The sequence below is a fragment of the Panthera pardus genome, unplaced genomic scaffold, assembly GCF_024362965.1.
Source record: "Panthera pardus isolate Hobbes unplaced genomic scaffold, ASM2436296v1 HiC_scaffold_3, whole genome shotgun sequence".
NCBI classification, from domain to species: Eukaryota; Metazoa; Chordata; class Mammalia; order Carnivora; family Felidae; genus Panthera; species Panthera pardus.
In genome coordinates this window covers 11,066,386-11,086,773 of record NW_026526876.1, presented here as the reverse complement: position 1 = coordinate 11,086,773, position 20,388 = coordinate 11,066,386, and the positions used below count along the sequence as shown (strand labels likewise).

General features: G+C 56.2%; 2 protein-coding genes and 1 long non-coding RNA gene across 3 annotated transcripts; 2 read left to right on the top strand and 1 right to left on the bottom strand.

The window, feature by feature from the left end:
• The first annotated feature begins 176 nt into the window (after window positions 1–176).
• On the top strand, window positions 177–10,201 carry LOC128774220 (uncharacterized). Its single transcript, XR_008418704.1, has 3 exons — window positions 177–564; window positions 4,191–4,303; window positions 9,685–10,201. It is a non-coding gene; the product is annotated as an uncharacterized LOC128774220 (long non-coding RNA).
• Window positions 10,202–14,420: 4,219 nt separating this feature from the next.
• Window positions 14,421–19,986, top strand: CHRNE (cholinergic receptor nicotinic epsilon subunit). Its single transcript, XM_053893162.1, is given in 13 exon segments — window positions 14,421–15,259; window positions 15,261–15,300; window positions 15,517–15,659; window positions 15,742–15,786; window positions 15,889–15,998; window positions 16,084–16,239; window positions 16,358–16,458; window positions 16,820–17,017; window positions 17,094–17,208; window positions 18,486–18,600; window positions 18,704–18,890; window positions 18,990–19,096; window positions 19,182–19,986. Coding segments are annotated over 13 exon segments (1,662 nt in total). The 5' UTR covers window positions 14,421–15,064; the 3' UTR covers window positions 19,332–19,986.
• Window positions 17,325–18,489, bottom strand: CUNH17orf107 (chromosome unknown C17orf107 homolog). The gene is made up of 4 exons (XM_053893163.1): window positions 18,295–18,489; window positions 18,004–18,195; window positions 17,619–17,897; window positions 17,325–17,497 (listed from the first exon to the last, which is right to left on the bottom strand). Exons 1-4 carry the CDS (start codon window positions 18,358–18,360, stop codon window positions 17,348–17,350), a joined length of 687 nt encoding a protein of 228 aa, XP_053749138.1. The 5' UTR covers window positions 18,361–18,489; the 3' UTR covers window positions 17,325–17,347.
• Window positions 19,987–20,388: the final 402 nt, after the last annotated feature.

The following is a 20,388-nucleotide window of genomic DNA, read 5'->3' as shown; positions in this document are numbered from 1 at the left end:
CTTAGTTCACTTACTTTCAATCTTCCCTGCTTTTTAGGTAAATCCACTTAATTCATACCTTTCATCTGAGTATGGCATCATGCCATCTGATGTTTTTTTTTTTTAATTTTTAAAAATGTTTGTTTATTTTTGAGATAGAGACAGAGCGTGAGCAGGGGAGGGGCAGAGAGAGAGGGAGACACAGAATCGGAAGCAGGCTCCGGGCTCTGAGCCATCAGCACAGAGCCCGATGCAGGGCTCAAACTCACAAACCGCGAGATCTTGACCTGAGCCGAAGTCAGATGTTCAATCGGCTGAGCCCCCCGGGTGCCCCCGAGGTGCATTTTTAAAGAGCTTTGTGAGGAAACATTAGTTGGAGGTCTACTCAAGATCCACTCAACTTTCCTTTTTTTCTTTTGAAAAATCACTTCTACTGCACCCTTAGGATTCTTGGTGGAAATGATTCTATTCGAGCTACGTGAGTGGGCCTCAGCCAGTCACAAGGACCCACACAAGTATCCTCATAGAAGCTGGTCAGAGTCTCCCACCGTGAGAGCGAGACTGGTTCAGGGTCAGAAAGAAAAGGTAAGTGGGTCCCTTCGTAACAAAGCCCAAGGCTTCTGTGGGGTGACTGAAGTAGGCATGCTTTCTCTGGATGTGGGCAGGAAATATGTGACCCTGGATGAGCGATTGAATCGTTTTATGATCACAGGGGATAAGGTCCTAGGATGACGCTAATGTCAGGAAAGCTACAACTAAAAAAGAGAAAGAAAGAAAGAAAAAGAAAGAAAGAAAGAAAGAAAGAAAGAAAGAAAGAAAGAAAGAAGAAGAAGAAAGAAAGAAAGAAAGAAAGAAAGAAAGAAAGAAAGAAAGAAAGAAAGAAAGAAAGAAAGAAAGGGAAAATGGCAGGACCCTGGGGGTGGGGCTCAGTCCGTTGAACATCCAGCTTCGGCTCAGATCGTGATCTCGTGGTCTGTGAGTTCAAGCCCCGCATCGGGCTCTGTGCTGACAGCTCAGAGCCTGGAGCCTGCTTCGGATTCTGTGTCTCCCTCCCTCTCTGCCCCTTCCCTGCTTGTGCTCTGTCTTTCAAAAACAAATAAATATTGAAATAATTTTTTTTTAAATGGAAAGAAACCATTGACATCACTGAGCGGGAAACCTAATTTTTTTTTTTTAATTGGTGTTGGAATTGTTACTTGCAACATAATAAGCTTTAGGAGGTAAAGATTGCATTTTCCATTTTTCCTTTTTTTAAGTGTTTTTTTTGTTTGTTGAGAGACAGAGCACAAAAATGCTAGCAGGAGAGGGACCGAGAGAGAAGAAAAGAGGATCCCAAGTGCAGGGATCCTATGCGGGGCTCGAACTCACAAACTGTGAGATCATGGTCTGAGCTGAAATTGAGGGTTGGATGCTTAACCGACTGAGCCACACAGGCACCCCATTTTTTTTTAAGTGGTGTTGTTTATTTATTTTATTTTTTTAAACATTTAAAAAAAATTTTTTTTAACGTTTATTTATTTTTGAGACAGAGAGAGACAGAGCATGAACAGGGGAGGGTCAGAGAGAGAGGGAGACACAGAATCGGAAACAGGCTCCAGGCTCTGAGCTGTCGGCACAGAGCCCGACGCGGGGCTCAAACTCACGGACCGCGAGATTGTGACCTGAGCTGAAGTCGGACGCTTAACCGACTGAGCCACCCAGGCACCCCTAAGTGGTGTTGTTTAGAAAGGTATTTTAAAAACTTTTTTTTCTTTTTTAAAATATTTTTTATTATTTATTTATTTATTTTATTTTATTTTTTTTTGAGAGAGAGAGAGAGGGAGAGCAAGCAGGGGAGGGACAGAGAGAGGGAAACAGAGGATCCAAAGCGGGCTCTGAGCTGACAGCAGAGAGCCCGACTCAGGGCTCGAACTCACAAGCCATGAGATCATAACTGGAGCTGAAGTCGGACATTTAACTGACTGAGCCACCCAGGCACCCCCACAAAGGTATTTTTTAAATTTCAGGTAGATTTTTAAAAGTAAAACTTTTTTTGAGATCATTATAGATTCCCAGACAGTCGTAAGAAATAAGAGATCCCGCGTGCCCTTTCCCCAGTTCCAATATCACAGCCCAGATACTGACATTGTCCTCACCATAAGGATCCCTCACGATGCCCCTGTATACCCACACACGCTTCCTTCCTACCCCCTGACTCCCACCGCTCTGCTCTTCATTTCCGCCCTCTTGTCACATTAAGGATGTTGGGGCGCCCGGGGGGCTCAGTCGGTTGAGCATCCGACTGTTTCTCAGGTCATGATCTCGCGGTCCGTGAGTTCGAGCCCCGCGTCGGGCTCTGTGCTGACAGCTCAGAGCCTGGAACCTGCTTCGGGTTCTGGGTCTCCCTCTCTCTCTGTGCTCCCCTCTCCCCCTGCTTGAGCTCTGTCTCTCTCTGTCTCAAAAATAATAAACGTTAAAACAATTTTTTTTTTAAAGAACATTATATAAATGGGATCGTACAGTATACGCCCTCTGGGAGTCGATCCTGTCCGCTCGGCACACTCCCCTGTAGGTTCGCGGTTTGTAGCGTGCACTGGTATTTGTTGCCAGGTAGTATTCCATTGTGGGGAGTACCACAGTGTACCCACTGCCCAACTGAAAGCCGACTGGGCAGATCCCAGTTGTTGGCTGTTACAAATAAATCTGCCATGAATATTCACATACAGATTTTTGTGGGAACACAAAGTCTTCATTTTCCTGGGAAAATGCCCCCGGAGTGCGGTTTCTGGGTCGGAGGGGAGTTGATCTTTGGGCGTGACCTGTTGGGGGTTTGCTGGCTTTCTTGCAACGTGTGAGTGTCTGTTTCTTGCCAGATTTGGGCGGTCTTCAGCCATCATCTGGGAACTTTCTTCAGCCTCGTCCTCTTCCTCCTGTTTCTGGGTCTCTGATGACACAAGGTCAGATCTTTTGTCAGAGTCCCAGAGGTCCCCGAGACGTTTGTGCTTTTAAGTCTGTTTTCCCTCTGTCGTGCGGAACGGGTGATTTCTATTGTCGTATCTTCCGGGTCACGGGTTCTTTTCTCTGCTCCCGCATTGTGTTGTGGGGCCCACTCCCTGAGCTGTAATCTCAGCTGTTATGCCTTTCAGCTCTGCAGTCTCCATTTAATTCCTTAGACCCTCTGTGCCTTTGCTGAAGTTCTGTTTGATCTCTTTCAAGTGCATCCATAATTTCTTGTTAAAGCCTTTTTATCGTGGCTGCTTTAAAATATTTTCCAGGGGCGCCCGGGTGGCTCGGTCGGTTAAGCGTCCGACTTTGGCTCAGGTCATGATCTCACGGGTCGTGGGTTCAGGCCCCACGTCAGGCTCTGTGCTGACAGCTCGGAGCCTGGAGCCTGCTTCGGATTCTGTGTCTCCCTCTCTCTCTCTGCCCCTCCCCCGCTCACACTCTGTCTCTCTCTCTCTCTCTGTGTCAAAAATAAATAAACATCAAAAAAATAAAAGATTCCCCAGAGAACCCTAACACCTCTGTCCTTTGGGAGCCACCTGGGTGAGGATGACCTCCTGGCTGCAGAAGTGAGTGACGGTCCTGACCCTCCTGGGGCCCCCTGACGCCATCCCAGTGGGGATGGGAAGGGTGCCTCGTGGTGGCCAATCTGGGATGGGTATCCAGGCTCCCCTGTGGTTACCAGCTGGCTGGGGTGAAAGTCCCTGCTCCCCTACTTGGCCTTCCCAGAGAGTCTGCCAGCCCGGCAGGGATGTTGGGGCACCTGGTGACAAGCCTGGGGAGGGTGCAAATCTAGGCTCAACCTTTGGCTGCTGGTGTGGGGGTGGCCACAGTTTGTCCGTGGTAGAATGTCTGGAATAGAGTGGCCATTTCCCAAGTTCTGCCTTGCCAGGCTACCCCTTTCCTGGTCCTCTGGCTGGAGAGAGCAGGCTTATTATTATTATTACTATTAGGGCACCTGGGTGGCTCAGTCAGTGAAGCATCTGACTCTGGTCTTGGCTCAGGTCATGATCTCACCATTCATGAGTTTGATCCCTGCATCAGGCTCTGCACTAGGGGTACAGCTAGGGATTCTCTCTCTCCCCCTCTATCTGCCCCTCCCCTGCTAGCTCTCTCTCTCTCTGTCTGTCTCCTTTGGAATAAGTAAATAAACTTTTAAAAAAATTATACACAAAACCGAAAAAACACAAAGGGCTCATCCCACCGGCAATAAACGTTTTTGTTTCTAGGTTGCGAATTCCTTCACTTCTTGTGTGTATATAGAATGTCCCGGATTTGGTTGGATTTAATGGGCGGAACAGCGAAGCACACACCCATCTTGCCGGAAGCGGAGATCTCCCTGGTGGGTATTGCCACCTTCTGCAGGCTTCTCAGTTTCTCACACTTGGCATTAAACATACCGACTGAGGGTTGATCTTACGGATCCGCTTGGCCCGGATTCCCCACTTGTTAACATTTGGTCTCGTTGGCTTTATTCCTGTGTCTCCTGTGTCTCCGAGGGTTTTCCCTGAACTAACTTGGAGACATCGCCACTAAATTTCAACGTGTGTTGCCTAAAAACAAAGGCATTTTCTTACAGAACTGCAGTAAGGTTATTAATGTGGAAATTCAATACTGATGGGACAGTATGGTCCAATCTGCAGTTCATATTCCCATTTTGTCAATTGTCCAAAAAATGTCCCTCGTAGCTCCTCCTGCCCACGTCTAGGAACCCATCCGGGACCATAGCTCTTTTGTTTCCCGTAGGTCCCCAAACTGTCTGGATTCTTTATGTCCTTGACATTTTTGAAAACTACAGTCCGGTAATTACGTAGAATGTCCCTCGACTGTGTAGAATTTCCCTCAACTCGTCTGATGCTTCTCACAATTGGATTTGCCGTACGTTTCTCTGGTGTGACTATTACATAAGGGATGTGGCTTTCTCGGGGCATCATATCGGGAAATACTTCATATCAATTTGACCTATTGCGGGGGTGCTGTTAACTTTGATACTTGGTCAAGGTGGAATCCACCGTGCTTTTCCACCGTCAAGATACTGTTTCCTCTTTTCTCGCTAAGAAGCACTTTTGTGGGGAGATGTTCTGACACTATGTAAATATCCTGTTCCTAATTCAACTCTGGCCTGCAAAGTACAGCACCCGTTGGTGACTCTCGTCTGGGCCGATTATTGTAAAACCGTATTTTTAGGTGATTTCAGTTCATTCCGTTTCCTTGTAACCAAAAGAACCCAGTGAAAACAGAACATTAGACTCAGAAGCGGGGTTTCGTGGAACTGATCCTGAGTGCTATCGGCTGGAAGGGAATGTTTCTACCCAGTGTTTTCACGGCAAAGCCACTAACTGAGCCTTCTCCTGAGGTCTCTCGGACTCTAAGCGTGGGCCTCGGTCGGTGGGGCGGAATGTGGACTTTGAGCCGTCTAGACTGGATTAGTTACCGTATTGTAAATTCCTATAGGCCTGACAAAACCGTTGTGACACTTTGTTTTAACATCTGTCCACCCCTCTAGCCGGCAAACTTTGGGACAGCAGACCCTCAGAAACACCGCCCATGCTCTACAGGGGTAGACCCTGTTCCATGGGCTGAAGGGGGTGTGGCCACGTAAATAAGACACGTCTAGGGGCGCCCGGGTGGCTCAGTCGGTTGAGCATCCGACTCTTGGTTTCAGTTCGGGTCATGATCTCGCAGCTTCGTGGGCTTTAGCCCCGCATCGGGCTCCACACTGGCAGCGTGGAGCCTGCTTGAGACTCTCCCCTCTCCGCTCTCTCTGCCCCTCCCCTGCTTGCACCCTCTCTGTCGTTGTCATAATAAATAAACTTTAAAAAAAGAAAGTCCCACCCCAAAGGTCACAAAAATACTCCCCCACATTTTCATCTGTTAACTTTCTAGTTTTTCACCTTTCGTTTTAGAGTCTTTAATCCACCCGGAGTTTACTTTCTCGTATGGTATGAAATAGGGATACGGCTTAATTTCTTTTTCTCTCTATAGAGGGAGGCAGCCACTTGTGTCTTCTAATCTTTTTCTTTTTTAACATTTATTCATTTTTGAGAGACAGAGACAGAGTGTGAGTGGGGGAGGGGCAGAGAGAGAGGGAGACACGGAATCCGAAACAGGCTCCAGGCTCCGAGCTGTCGGCACAGAGCTGACGGGGGTCTCGAACCCACAAACTCTGGGATCGTGACCTGAGCTGAAGTCAGATGCTTAACCGACTGAGCCACCCAGTGGCCCCCCGTGTCTGCTAATCTAACCGGTCCTCCCTGAGGTCACCCCCCTGAGGTCACCCAGCCCATATCACACTTCTGTGGGCACACGGGTGGCTCCATGGCTCTTACCCGGTTCCTTTCTTTAGTTTTTAGCAACTAAGCAGAACCAGTTGGGTTTTTGTGTAATTGTTGTTGCTGTAACTTCTGTTGGATGTTTTAATATCTGCCGGGGTGACTCCCTCCTCTTTTTCAAAACCCACGCGGCTATTCACGGACCTTTGTACTGTCATAAACATTTTATCTTTTTTTTTTTTCAACGTTTATTTATTGAAGTAATCTCTACACCCAACGTGGGGCTTGAACTCCCAACTCCCAACCTATAAGTTATAAATAACTTATAGGTTATTTAATAAGTCCTTATTACTTATAAGGACTGACATCTTTAATAATCGGGAATCAGCTCATCCAAACAAAAAGTGTCTCTCTCCATTTACACTCAACTTTCGTGCCCGTTAACAGTTTCACATTTTTATGGGGCGTCTGGGGGGCTCGGTTGAGCGTCCGACTCTCGATCTCAGCTCAGGTCTTGATCTCAGGGTCGTGGTGGCCGTGAAGACTACTTAAACACACACACACACACACACACACACACACACACACACACACACACAGCAGTTTCGCATTTTTGCCGTAAAGATTTTACATACATTGAAAGAACATCCTTAATTACTTTGAGTTCTGAATACTTGAGAGACTTTGTTACTGTTGTGAGCGACCTTTTGTTGTCCGTGACTTCTTACCGCGGGGGTGAGGAGAGCTGTTGGGGTTGATGTTTCTTACATCCAGGGAAGTCCCTGACTCTCCTGTTGGTGGCTTATTGTTGCCCTGCAAGGTTTTCCACGGTGGGAATTATACCCTCACGTAGTTAATCTTTTCCTTTCCTCCGCTTTATTTTCTTCTCTTAGCGCGTTGGCCAGGACCCCCAGTGTTGCCGTGAAGACAGTCCTGCCTTATTCCTGTTTTTACAGTGAGGGCGTCATGACCCATGTGAACTGGAGGTTTTTAAAAGTCCTTTTCAAGTTAAGGAAGTTGTTTCCCGACAAAAAAATGTTTTAAGTTTATGTATTTATTTGGGGAGAGAGAGCGTGCGTGGGGGAGAGGCAGAGAGAGAGGAAGAGAGAGAGTCCCAAGCAGGCTCCACACTGTCAGCGCAGAGCCCAACGCGGGGCTCGAACTCACGAACCGTGAGATCGTGACCTGAGCCGAAGTCAGATGTTCAGCCGACTGAGCCACCCAGGCGCCCCTGAGAGTGTTAACTTCTTCTTTTTTTTTTTTAATGTTTATTTACTTTTGAGACAGAGAGAGACAGAGCATGAATGGGGGAGGGGCAGAGAGAGAGGGAGACACAGAGTCTGAAGCAGGCTCCAGGCTCTGAGCCGTCAGCACAGAGCCCGACGCGGGGCTCGAACTCACGGACCGTGAGATCATGACCTGAGCCGAAGTCGGATGCTTAACCGACTGAGTCCCCCGGGCGCCCCTGTTAACTTCTTAACCAGCGGTCTGGAGACGGGCCCTCTCAGGTGGGTCTATGTCCTTCCCGTTTTCCATCCTTAGCACGCTGGCTTTCATGTCCCTGTCCTTGTCACCTCATGCTTGCAACATGGCGGGCGCCCTTAAAGGCGTACACCTGCTGGTGACAGGGAAGGAGCAGGGGCACAGCAGTGCCTCACCGTAAGTGACTGTCCTTGTAGCGGCAAAGGACAGACTTTCCCGGCAGCCCCGTCCCCTGGTCGGCTTCTGGCAACATTGGTCAGAAACGGATGGCGGCGTGCTTCTGGCCGCAAGACAGGGCTGCATTCTGAGCGTCTGGCAGACGAGACCGGGGACACTGTGCGTCATCGTGACTCATGCCCGGGGCCGGGCACGCGCTCCGCGTCTCAACAAGACGGGGCTCTGTTGGGAAGAGAGAAATGCCTTTCGCCCTTGCACGTGTGGGACACACTTGACTTAAGTCACTTGACTTAATTGGCAGTTTCTAGTTCGGTCAACTTTTGGGTTTGGTTGGCCCATATTTTATGGAGGATTTTTCACATTTATGTTCAGAAGTGAATGAGGCCTGTGTTTTTATTTTCTCGTGTTCACCTTAGCTGAAGCGAGAACTTTGTAAAACGAGTTGGCTTGCCACCTTCTTCTATTTTCGGGAGAACTTGTGTGAAATCAGATGATCGTGCCTTGAAAGTTTGGGAGAACTAAGGGCTCCTGGGTGGCTCAGTCGGTGAAGCCTCGGACTTCGGCTCAGGTCATGATCTCACGGTCCGTGAGTTCGGGCCCCGTGTCGGGCTCTGTGCCGACGGCTCGGAGCCTGGAGCCTGTTTCAGACTCTGTGTCTCCCTCTCTCTCTGCCCCTCCCCCGCTCATGCTCCATCTCTCTCTGTCGCAAAAAAAAAAAAAAAAAAAAGAAAGTAAGTAAGTTTGGGAGAACTCACCTATAAAGCTACCGGGGCGTTGGGCCGCTGTGGGGGCCGGGCTTTCGCTGCCTTCTCACTGCTGCCCTCTACCTCAGGGTACTGACATCCCTACTCTTTTTTTTTTTTTTTTTTTTTTTTTTTTTTCTTCTTTTTCAACGTTTTTTTTTTTTTTTATTTATTTTTGGGACAGAGAGAGACAGAGCATGAACGGGGGAGGGGCAGAGAGAGAGGGAGACACAGAATCGGAAGCAGGCTCCAGGCTCCGAGCCATCAGCCCAGAGCCTGACGCGGGGCTCGAACCCACGGACCGCGAGATCGTGACCTGGCTGAAGTCGGACGCTTAACCGACTGCGCCACCCAGGCGCCCCCTGACATCCCTACTCTTACAGACAAAGTGGCACTTATCTTTGATAATGAATGAATAAGAATGAATAAAAACAAAACCGAGGTTTGGGATAAAGTGAAGACAATTTCCTGTTTCAGATTCTTGCCCAATAGAGCCTCTCCCCATGTTTAGGTGATGTGGTTAAAGAAATCACGATCAGATACAGGAATCTGTTTTCTCTGCGTTTAGACTACAGGGAGAAAATTAATTTCACTTTGATCATATGTGAATCAGTTTTACATATTATTAAATAGACAGGATCAAATGAGGGACGTCCGTCTGGCTCAGTCTTATTTAAAAAGAAAATCTTTTTTTTTTTTTTTAATGTTTATTTTTGAGACAGGGAGACAGAGCGTGACCGGGGGAAGGTCAGAGAGAGGGAGACACAGAATCGGAAGCAGGCTCCAGGCTCTGAGCTGTCAGCACAGAGCCCGACACGGGGCTCGAACTCACAGACTGTGACCTGAGCTGAAGTCGGACGCTTAACCGACTGCGCCACCCAGGCGCCCCCCGTGGACTTTTTAAAAAAAAAACCCTTGAGCTCCACTGACTTTCAATATGACTCCTATAGATACTATGTGTTAATACCAGAAGAATCAAAAGTCAGTAAGAGCCTCGGAGTATGAGTCCTTGGATCTAACTCGCAACATTTTATAACTGTTTCTCGCAGCCTTTTTGTTTGAAGAGTGTGGCTTCAGCTGGCTGCTGAGGAGCCTGGAGTTCTTGGCCGTGGTTTTTTCCTCTGAGTCGGAATCATTTTCTCCCCGGGCTTCCAGAATCACCAGAGGAATCTCCATGGCAGAATCTACAAGCCGCGCCACCTTCTCTCTCTGAAGCCAAGCCCACGACGCCCTAGAAACTTCCCCGGGACGTCCTGTCTGTGCCTGGCTGATGCGGAGACTTGCCGTCCCGGTTCACCTTCTTGTCGCCTCTGTTCTGAGAGGAGAAGGCGATTTGAGCTCTCCTATGACGAGGCGCCCAGAAACCACCACGGACTTCCTTCTTTCCTGTGCCGGTAAGTCCCAAGGACTTTTGTTTTCTTCTGTAGCCAAGTGAGTAAAGAGGTCGCCTCCCGGGGAGGGGGCGCGGCACGCGGCCTCCTGGGCCTGGGGCAGCCACCCCCCCTTTCGTGCTCTCGCCCCCACCCCTGCCGTCTGTCTGTCTCTCTCTCTCTCTCTCGTTTCATTTTTTTTTTCCTTTTTTAATCTTTACCACCTACGTCTTTTCTGCTCTGGTCCGCTCATGGCCTTGTCTCCCCGCCAAGAGTCCCTCCCCCGCCACCTGTCGGTGTTTTTACACCTGGGGAGGGACCCAGCAGCCCCGGGGGTTCAGCACCTCGCCAGCCTCTTAGGGCTTTCGGCCGGCTCTGTATGGACAGAGATGAGCCGCTCTTGGGCTGCGGGCATCTGCTCCCGGTTTGTCTTCGCTGGCCTGTGGTTTTCTATTTTTGACCCTACGGAAATTTTTCTTTTTCTTTATGGTCTCCGATCTGGGGCTCCAGGGAAGGGGAGAAAGGCCTCCCTCGCTCCAAGATGACAAATGCTGGCTTTACTGGAGGCCTTCCTTGGTGTCGCTTTACATGCAGGTGTCTGACCTCCCCCCGCCCCCAGCAGTCGACAGCTGAGGGTCTGCCGGCATTTTGATGATTGTTTCCAGTTGTCCCAACGGGACTTACTTGATTAAGCCCCGTTTTCTACATCAGATGTACCACTTTACCTTCATCGTATGGCAGATTCTTGTACACTGGAACTAAAAATCGACCTTCTTGATCAGCACACGTAAATGAAAATAATGAATAGCAGTTTTCACCTATTGGTTTGGCAAACAAATTTTTTTTTTTTTTTTTTAGTTTGAGGATATGCTGTCCTGGGGAAGGAGTAAGACAGCGTTCTTGTGCTCTGTCGGCCTGAGGGGTGTCAGTGGGCACGTGCTTTTGCGAACAATTTGGCAAAAGTCACCAACAGTTTTTGTTTTGTTTTTTAAATGCACGAACTTTATTTGTCTAACCTTTATTTTTGAGAGAGACAGAGACAGAGACAGAGTGTGAGCAGGGAAGGAGCAGCGAGAGAGGGAGACACAGAATCCGAAGCAGGCTCCAGGCTCTGCGCTGTCAGCACAGAGCCTGATGCGGGGCTCGAACCCACAAACCATGAGATAGTGACCTGAGCTGAAGTCGGACGCTTAATCGACTGAGCCACTCAGGTGCCCCTAAATGCAGGAACTTAAATTTTTTTTTCCATTATATGTATATGTTTTTTATTTATTTATTTTTCAGTATATGAAGTTTATTGTCAAATTGGTTTCCGTGTATATGTTTTTTAAAGTGTATTTATTTTGAGAGAGAGAGAGAGAGTGCACATGTGAGCAGGGGAGGGGCAGAGAGAGAGAGAGAGAGAATCCCAAGCAGGCTCTGCACTGTCAGCTCAGAGCCCGACGCGGGGCTTAATCCCATGAACCAAGAGATCGTGACCCGATCTGAACTCAGGAGCTGGACGCTTAACCCACTGAGCCGCCCAGGCGCCCCTAAATGCAGGAACTTTTTGTCCCAGTAATTTCACTGCTAGGACCATTTGCAAAAGTCGAGCAAAGATAGACGCAGAAAGATGTTTCGCTGTTGCACAGCCCGTGGTCGCCCAAGCCAGAACGGTTGCATCTTAAATGTCTGTCCGTTGGGACTGGATCACTCATCCAGGGGACAGCCGTACCACGAGCAGCGGGCGGCAGCCGGACAGAACGAGCGGCTGGGTGTGCGTGCCACTGTCTACAAAGTAGATCAGGGGAGACGGTCGCAGACTACACGCCGACACTTCTGTGTATGTTAACGCACACGCACACGCACACGGACGCCGGGCTTTGGTCTAGAAAGACTGACATTCAACAGAAGCGGTTAACCTTTGTAGGGAGGGATGGGCTGGATAGCGGAGAAGTTGGATTTTTTTTTTTTAAGTTTATTTTGAGAGAGAGAGAGTGAGCAGGGGACGGGCGGAGAGAAGGGGACAGAGGACCCGAAGCAGGCAGGCTCCGCGCTGTCAGCGCACAGCCCGATGTGGGGCTCCTCTAGCCCGCGAACGGTGACATCATGACCGGGACCCAAGTCACAAGCCAGACGCTTAGCCCCCGGAGCCAGCAGGAGCCCTACTTTTTTTGGAAACACACGTTACTCTTCTGGGTTCCCTGTCCCCTTCCATCCTTCCCTGTTCCAACACAGGGACACGTACGTTGTGGCGACTGGAAGAAAACCAGAATAATTCCGGCTGCAGGATAGTGGTTACCGCTGAGAAGGGGGGGTTCGATCAGGGAGGGCACAGAGTGGCTTCCGAGGACAGTTACATTCTATCTCTTGGCCTGGGTGGTGGGCACATGAGTGCTTATTACTGCTTTTTTACCTGTACACGTTTTCTATCCACACGCGTAGGGAAGATATACTTTATGATTTGAACAAAAGGTGCTTATTACGGGGGGGGGGGGGCAGTACCTACCCTCAGAGTTTAGGTTGACTTGACTTGATCTCGATGCCGTTAATTTGCTCCCGTGCTTCAGACCTTCCGTTCCCACTGTGCGGGTTCCTGCTTTATGCTTTTCCAGTTTTCCGTATTCCACCGTCTCCTGGACTCCTTACTACTTGGTTCTCAACACCACCGGCCCGTGAACCTATCCCAATAACGTCCCCCCGGGATCCGGAGAGCAGGAAAATGCCTTCTTCTGTGGGCAAAGAAACGGTTCGGACCTAGGCGAGAACGGAATTAGAATCACCGAAGCTCGTTTCTATGGAGGACACGCTGTGTGCCAAGCTGCCCGCGAGGTCTGGGGACAGCGGGGACCCTGCGTCTCTACAGTCCGGCCGGGGGCTTCCCTTCTTGTCGGTGCTGGTCAGTGGGTGGCGGGTGCTGCCGCCGGGCTATTTGGGGACAGGTTTCCGTGTCTGCGGCGGGGAAGACGTAGGATCGGTGTAATAGATTTCCAAAGCCCGGATTACGGTCTTGCGGTCAGAAGGGTTTTCTGGGTCTTGTGTCCGGGGGCATTTCTGTTTTCTTCCTACCAGTTGATTCCTTTTTTTAATGCCATTTTTAAGTCAAGAAAGGGGGGGAATCTCGTCTCTGCTTGACTCTGTATCCGAGGCGCAGTCTCTCTCTCCACGTGGAGACCACGCTGCCCCCCTCCCCACCCCGCACCGAAGCGTCCTCTCCTGTGGCCCCCACGGCAGAGGGCGCCGGCTTCCCGACGTTCTCCGGGAAGCGCTTCCTTTGGCCTGGCTTGGGCTGGGTGTCCTCCCCGGGACCCATCAGCCCTGGCCGGAGGGCGGGCGTCTCCAAGCACCTGGCAGACCCTCTGGGGACACCGGGCCGCTCCCTCGGCCCCACGGCGCTAGGCAGAGGGCAGCGGGAACGAGGACTGAACGGGCTGCGTCCGTAGAGTGCGGCCAAGAGGTGGGTCTGGGGCCAGGACCTGGTGGAAGGACCGGCGAGAGAGCCACGACCGCACCACCGGGGGGCTCACGGAGAGAACCGGCGGCGGCTCGGGAGCCGGAGGAGCACAGAGCAGAGCAGCAGCAGGAGACTTGGGTCATCCGAGCTGCAGGCCGGGCCGATGCTCGGAGTGCAGGGCAGCCGAGCGACACGGTGCCCGACCCACAGCGCCCGCGACTCTTGCTTTTTCCCCTGGGGCCCGCTCGGGGTCACCGGCTGCGGCTCTCCCGCCTTGAGGCCACGGTCTACTCACGCCTAGAATCGGGGCGGCCGGCCCAGAGCAGGGGACCTCGTGGTGCCCGTTAATGCCCGAAGACGTCTCTGCTTTATCAGAACCCTCGGCCCAGGCCCGAGCGGCAGCGCAGATCTGAGCCCACACGCCGCTCGGCCACCTGCAGGGGGGCGAGCGGGGGCCCGACGGGTCCCCCGGGGGGCCCGGACACGCCGGACGGCAAGGAACGCGTCAGCGGCCGAAGCAGGCGGCTTGCAGGATGCGTGGGAGACGGCCCAGCCGCGCGGACCCTCACGGGTAGAGGGAGGGGACCCCCGAACGACGGCCGTGCACGTGTTCTGCGAACACAGGTGCTCGTGGTCAGGAAAGCCGATCGGCGGGTCCCGGGTGTTACCGCCATCACACCTGTGTGACCGCGGACCCGACGGAGTCCCGTTTCGTACCTATGGGGACCGCTTTCCCGCACCGCTGAGGAAGCAGTAGGTAAGACACGGCACCCCCACTCCCTGAGGAAACACCAAGAGCTCCTCAAAAAGGTCTCCGGCACCCTCCTGAAGCAGGGTTCTCGGGGGCGGGATCTGAGGACACGAATTGTGAGCGAGCACCTCAGATGACAGGCCGGTCCAAGGAGACTTTAGGACAAACGCCCTAAGAATCCGTCAAGTGTCCGGGGGGCGGGCCGGGGGGGGGGGGCACCTGGGTGGCTCGGTGGGTTAAGTACCCGACTTCAGCTCAGGCTCAGGTCACGATCTCCCCGTTCGTCAGTTCCGGCCCCGCGTCGGGCTGTGTTGACAGCTCGGAGCCCGGAGCCTGCATCGGATTCTGTGTCTCCTCCTCTCTCTGTCCCTCCCCCGCCTGTGCTGTCTCTCTCTCTCTCTCAAAACCTGAACGTTAAAAAAGAGTCTGCCCCTCCCCCGCCCCAAGACCACATGTATCACCACCTGCGGCCACGAGGTGGCAGCAGGGAGAACCAGCGCCCAGAGAGGAGCTGCGGGCGGGCCGGCCCACCTGGGACTGAGGTCTGTTACTGCTGAGTAATCCCGGGTGGCCGCCTGCCTCATTACCCTGTCTTTGTGCAGACTCTGCCAAACCGCAGGCAGAAACTGCATTGGCGTGACCCTGGCTGGGCCGTGTAGGTGGCGGCAAGGTGTGTGTTCCACGCTAGTGACAGGAGGCCACGGAGGCCACCTGCACGGGCAACTTACTCCAGGGACACGTGCGGGGTATTACCCCACCCCCACCGCCGGGCTTGTGGTCCCAGGTGCTTCTAAAGGACCCCCACCTGCACCGGGCTTCTCGAGTCACGAGGGTCGGGTCCGTGGCCCTCGAGCTGGACGCTCACCAGGCAGAGGATGCTGGGACGGGGCAGCTGCCTCTGGAAACGGCCAAGTCCTCTCTGGCTGCAGGAGCAGCAGCGGCAGCGGGGGGTGGGGTGGGGAGGATTAGGTGACAGTCCCCTACCCAGCCCGGAACTAACACCTCCCCTTACTCCCTCTCCCAACCTCAACGCTCAGAATAACCCCCGAGGACCAGACGGCGGGATGGCGGGGGGCTCTGCTGGGTGCCCTGCTCCTCCTGGAGCTCCTCGGTAAGGACAGGGGTGGGACACACGCACGGGACAAGGACACAGGGCACGGGACAAAGACAAGGGGGCCGAGAAGGAGGCTGAGGCCCGAAACTTGGTCCCCAGGCTCAGTATGTGGTTCGGGAGGCGGGGAGATCACAGAGCCTCGGAGACAGACGCAGAGGCAAAGGAGGCCCCCAGCCCCGTGCCCGCGGTGAGCCCACGTGACCCCGTCCCCAGGTGGAGGTGACGGCAAGAACGAAGAGCTACGTCTCTACCACCATCTTTTCGACAACTACGACCCAGGACGCCGGCCGGTGAAGGAGCCCGAAGACACTGTCACCATCACCCTCAAGGTCACCCTGACCAACCTGATCTCACTAGTAAGATACTTCTGCCTGAACCCCCAAATTCTGTGTGTGACCCTGGGGCCCCACCCCGACCACCCCGATCCCCCACCTGCAGAACGAGAAAGAGGAGACCCTCACCACCAGCGTCTGGATTGGAATCGTGAGTCCGACGTGGGGAGCAGGGTGAGGTCTGGTGCGGGGACCCCTCTCCCCCAAGCCCCCGTGGGGCCCCGGGCGCACGCGTTTCCATCCCACCCCTCAGGACTGGCAGGATTACAGACTCAACTTCAGTAAGGACGACTTCGGGGGCATAGAAACCTTGCGGGTCCCTTCGGAGCTCGTGTGGCTGCCTGAGATCGTGCTGGAAAACAAGTGAGCGCTGGGCCAAGGCAGGGGAGGCCGGGAGGGTGAGGGGGTCGCGGCCGCGCGCAAACGCCGCGTTTCCCGGAGCCCACAGCATCGACGGCCAGTTCGGCGTGGCCTACGACGCCAACGTGCTGGTCTACGAGGGCGGCTACCTGAGCTGGCTGCCCCCGGCCATCTACCGCAGCAGCTGCGCCGTGGAGGTCACCTACTTCCCCTTCGACTGGCAGAACTGCTCGCTCGTCTTCCGGTGGGGTCACATGCTCAGAGAGGGGGGCGGTTGCGGGGCGGCGAGACGGGGGTGGGGGTGGGGGTGGGGGCAGCCCGGGTCCCAGCAGCCCGGGTCTGTGCCGGCCCTGGCCCCGCAGCTCGCAGACGTACAACGCCCGAGAGGTGGCGTTTGTCTTCGCCGTGGATGACGAGGGCAAGACCATCAGCAACATCGACATCGACACCGAGGCCTACACTGGTGAGGCCCCCTTCTGCTCCGAAAACTCGCCTCTAGGCGGGGCCCAGACAGGGGACACTCACCGAGGGGGGCTGCCCCGGGCCACCGACACTGGGCCTTGGCTTTGGCAGCCGGGCTCGACCTTGACCCCCCTCCCCAAACCACCCTCGACAGTGAGCCCGGCATGACTTCCTTGGCCTGCGTCTGTTGTGCACCTGCACCGGGCGGGCCCGTCTAGCCCGAACCGCCTTCGCCCGTCGCCCGCCGCGCCACCCAGACCACTAGGGGCGGGCCGGCCGCAACGGCTCCCTCTGCCCAGAAACCGGGGGCCCGCGGCCAGGCGTGGGGCCCACGAGGGCTGACCGCGCCTCCCACCCCGCAGAGAACGGCGAATGGGCCATCGATTTCTGCCCCGGACTGATCCATCACCACGGGGGCTCCGCGGACGACCCGGGGGGCATTGACGTCATCTACACGCTCATCATCCGCCGGAAGCCGCTCTTCTACACAATCAACATCATCGTGCCCTGCGTGCTCATCTCGGGCCTGGTGCTGCTCGCCTACTTCCTGCCGGCGCAGGGTAAGGGGCCGCCGGGACCCCAACCCCGGGCTCGCCGCTGGGAGCGGGACCCGCTCTCACCGGCCGCTCCCTCCAGCCGGCGGCCAGAAGTGCACCGTGTCCATCAACGTCCTGCTGGCGCAGACCGTCTTCTTGTTCCTGATCGCCCAGAAGACCCCCGAGACGTCGCTGAGCGTGCCGATGCTGGGCAGGTGAAGGCAGAGGGCCGCGGAGGAGCCCACGCGTGCGCGGGGCCAGTGTGTGGGGGCGGGGCCGGGGGCGCGGCCAAGGGCACGCGAAACCGGGAGCTGCTGTGGGTCGGAGCTGCTCTGGGTGGGTCCCGTCTGGGCTTTATTGGAACGCGGGGCGGGGCTGCGGCGGCGGCGGCGGGTTCTCTGGTCCCCCGTTCTCCGCGCTCTCTGGTCCCCCGTTCTCCGCGCTCTCTGATCCCCCGTTCTCTGCGCTGCCACTGGATGCCACCTGGAGGTCTCCCGAGTATCTCTGTCGGGGGCGGGTCGGCTCAGTGCCTCCCACCCCAGCCCCCCCGCCTCCAGCCCCCAACTCCTCTCCTCCCCCCGCCCCCCCCCCCCCCCCCCCCCCCCCCCCGCCATGCAGAACTCACCTGTTCCCCGGGGGTCCCCAGGCCCAGCTGACGTCGCCACTGCTGCAGGAGGGAGGCGGACCCCTGCAGGCCCCGCCCGCACAGGCACAGCCACGCCCCCTGCAGTGCGAGCCGGGCGCTAGTGCCCGCCGCTGCCCCCGCGTGCCGCGCCCCCTGGACCGCGGCCCGGGCCACCCGGGCCAGCGCTCCGCCCGGATCCCCGGCGCCCCGGGCTGGGCCCGAGCTGCCGGCGCCGCCGTCCAGCCGCCGCACCTCCTGCTGCAGCCACAGGGCGGAGATCTGCCGTTGAGGGGGGGGGGGGTGGGGAGGAGGGTGTAGGAGTTGGTGGGGACGCAGGGGTCCCTGTCCCCCTTTCCCGCCCTTCCGCAGCCCCCCCGCGCCCCACCTCGAACAAGGTGGCGCCGAAGCTCACGACGCTGGCCGCGGCTTCTCTCAGCACCAGCCCCAGGGTGGGCTTCGGGGCATGCGGCCGCTGCGACTCCAGGGACTCGAGCTCCCTGAACCTCTGCTCCAGAAATTCATGGGCCGCGGCCACAGCGAGTTCCAGGGAGGACAGGAGCGGGGGCTGCAGGGCCACCTGGAGGAGGAGCAGGGGCAGCGGGGCCGTCGGGTCACGGGGTGGGGGCACCGGAGACCTCCCAAGGCCTCGGGCTGCCAGCCCTGGGCGCAGTCTCACCTCCGTGGAGCTGTGGAAGTGGCAGACCCACAGCAGGGTCTCCAGGGAGCTGGGGGTCCCCTTCATGGCCGGCGGCGGCGGAAGGAGGGCCACCGGGGCACGCGTCCGGTCCCGCCGCCGGAGAGGGTCGTTTGTGAGGTCACAGGCCGGGCCGCGGGCCGCAGTGGGGTCACGCGCGGCGGGCTCCGCAGGTACCTCATCTTCGTCATGGTGGTCGCCACGATCATCGTCATGAATTGCGTCATCGTGCTCAACTTGTCACTGCGGACGCCCACCACGCACGCCGCGTCTCCGCGGCTGCGCCACGTGAGCGCGGGGCGGGGTGGGCGGCCCGGGTGGGCGGGGCGCGTGGCTCCGGCGGGGGGGGCGGGGGCGGGGCCTCGAGCTCGCCCCGCCCCCCCGCCGCCAGGTCCTGCTGGAGCTGCTGCCTCGCCTCCTGGGCTCCGGCGCGCCGCCCGAGCCCCCCCGGGTCGCCTCGCCGCCCCGGCGCGCGTCGTCGGTGGGCCTGCTGCTCCGCGCCGAGGAGCTGATACTGAAAAAGCCGCGGAGCGAGCTCGTGTTTGAGGGGCAGAGGCACCGGCATGGGCCCTGGACCGGTGAGCGGGGAGGACTCCGGGCGGGTCGGCGCGGGCGCCCGCGGCGGGGCGGGCTTCCCAGTGACCACCACCCCCTCCCCGCCCGGGCGTCCCCACCAGCCGCCCTCTGCCAGAGCCTGGGCGCCGCCGCCCCCGAGGTCCGCTGCTGCGTGGACGCCGTGAACTTCGTGGCCGAGAGCACGCGAGACCAGGAGGCCTCCGGCGAGGTGCGGCAGGCACGGGAGGGCGGGGCGGGTGCCGGCTCGGGGGAGGCCCCTTCCCGGACCCAGCCGGTGCCTGCTCCCTCCCCAGGAGGTGTCCGACTGGGTGCGCATGGGGAAGGCCCTCGACAACATCTGCTTCTGGGCCGCCCTGGTGCTCTTCGGCGTGGGGTCCAGCCTCATCTTTCTGGGGGGCTACTTCAATCAAGTGCCCAAGCTGCCCTACCCGCCGTGTATGTAGACGGCTCTTCCACCGCCTCCGGGGGGAAACCGGGCGTGAAAAAACCAAGTTGCAGTCGCTGCCGCAGTGGGATTCTTTCCTAATGCCGATAATAAACCCGGGCCTTTCCGTCTCAAGAAGAGTCGTGTGCTCACACGCGTGGGTCTGGCCACCGGGCAGGGGGCAGAAGCAGAGGGCAGACGGTTCAGGCAGGCTCTTGGGTGCCAGTCCGGAAACGGCTCCCCGCCCCTCCGCTCGGCCTTGCTGACCTCCCAGCCCTTCTGAGGCCCTCGTCCCGCGTGACCCTCCAGCCCTGTGAGCTTCTGAGCGCTCTTTATCCCTTGATTAACCAAAGCGAAGACGCCCCTTGGCAGGACTTGACGGAAGCCGGGCCCTTCCGTGTTGGAGTGGGCAGGGGCCACAGGCTCTCAGCAAAGGTTTCCACCCCCCCCCCCACCCCACCCCAGCCACAGGGTAAGGCCGAGGGTGCCCTGGGGCACCCTCAGTCACTTCTGATTGACCCAGCATGGCCCCCCTGACCGCTTCCACCAAAACCCACTCATGCAGCTTCTGCCCCGTCCCGTCTGCCCCCCTCTCTCCCACCTCTGTTGGCTTATCCTGGCTGGTGTCCAGGACCGGGAGAGAAAACGGAAATAAAAGGGGGCCCGAGATGGTGGGAGCTGGTTGAATTGTCTTTATTAACAAACGGAATATCCAAGGCCACTACATTGGGGGGGGGGGGGGGGCGGGGCTACTTGCTGCTCACACTATATACAGAGGCAAGCAAGGGGGTGCAGAGGGGGTGAGAGCTCCCTGCTCCCTCCCACCACCAGGGAAGGACAGAGGCTAGAAAGAAATGGGGTCAGAAAGGGGGAAATGTTTTGGCTGGCGGGGTCCCCCCTCCATTCCCTGGGGTTTGGGGGGAGGGGAATCATTAAAGTGCTTTCAGAAAATGAGGAAATGGTCCCTGCCCCTGGAGTGGCTGGTGACCCCCCCCCCTAAAACCTAGGGCCCAGCGACCCCCCCCAGGGTCTGGTACATTCAAGGGGGGAGCCGGCTCCCCTGACGTGCAAATGAA

Coding starts and splice junctions, on each gene's coding strand:
- CUNH17orf107 (XM_053893163.1), bottom strand. CDS start 18,360: ATGAAGGGGACCCCCAGCTCCCTGGAGACCCTGCTGTGGGTCTGCCAC. Junction 18,196..18,294: donor ACTTCCACAGCTCCACGGAG/GTGAGACTGCGC, acceptor CTCCTCCTCCAG/GTGGCCCTGCAGCCCCCGCT. Junction 17,498..17,618: donor TGGGGACCCCCGGGGAACAG/GTGAGTTCTGCA, acceptor CGCCCCCGACAG/AGATACTCGGGAGACCTCCA.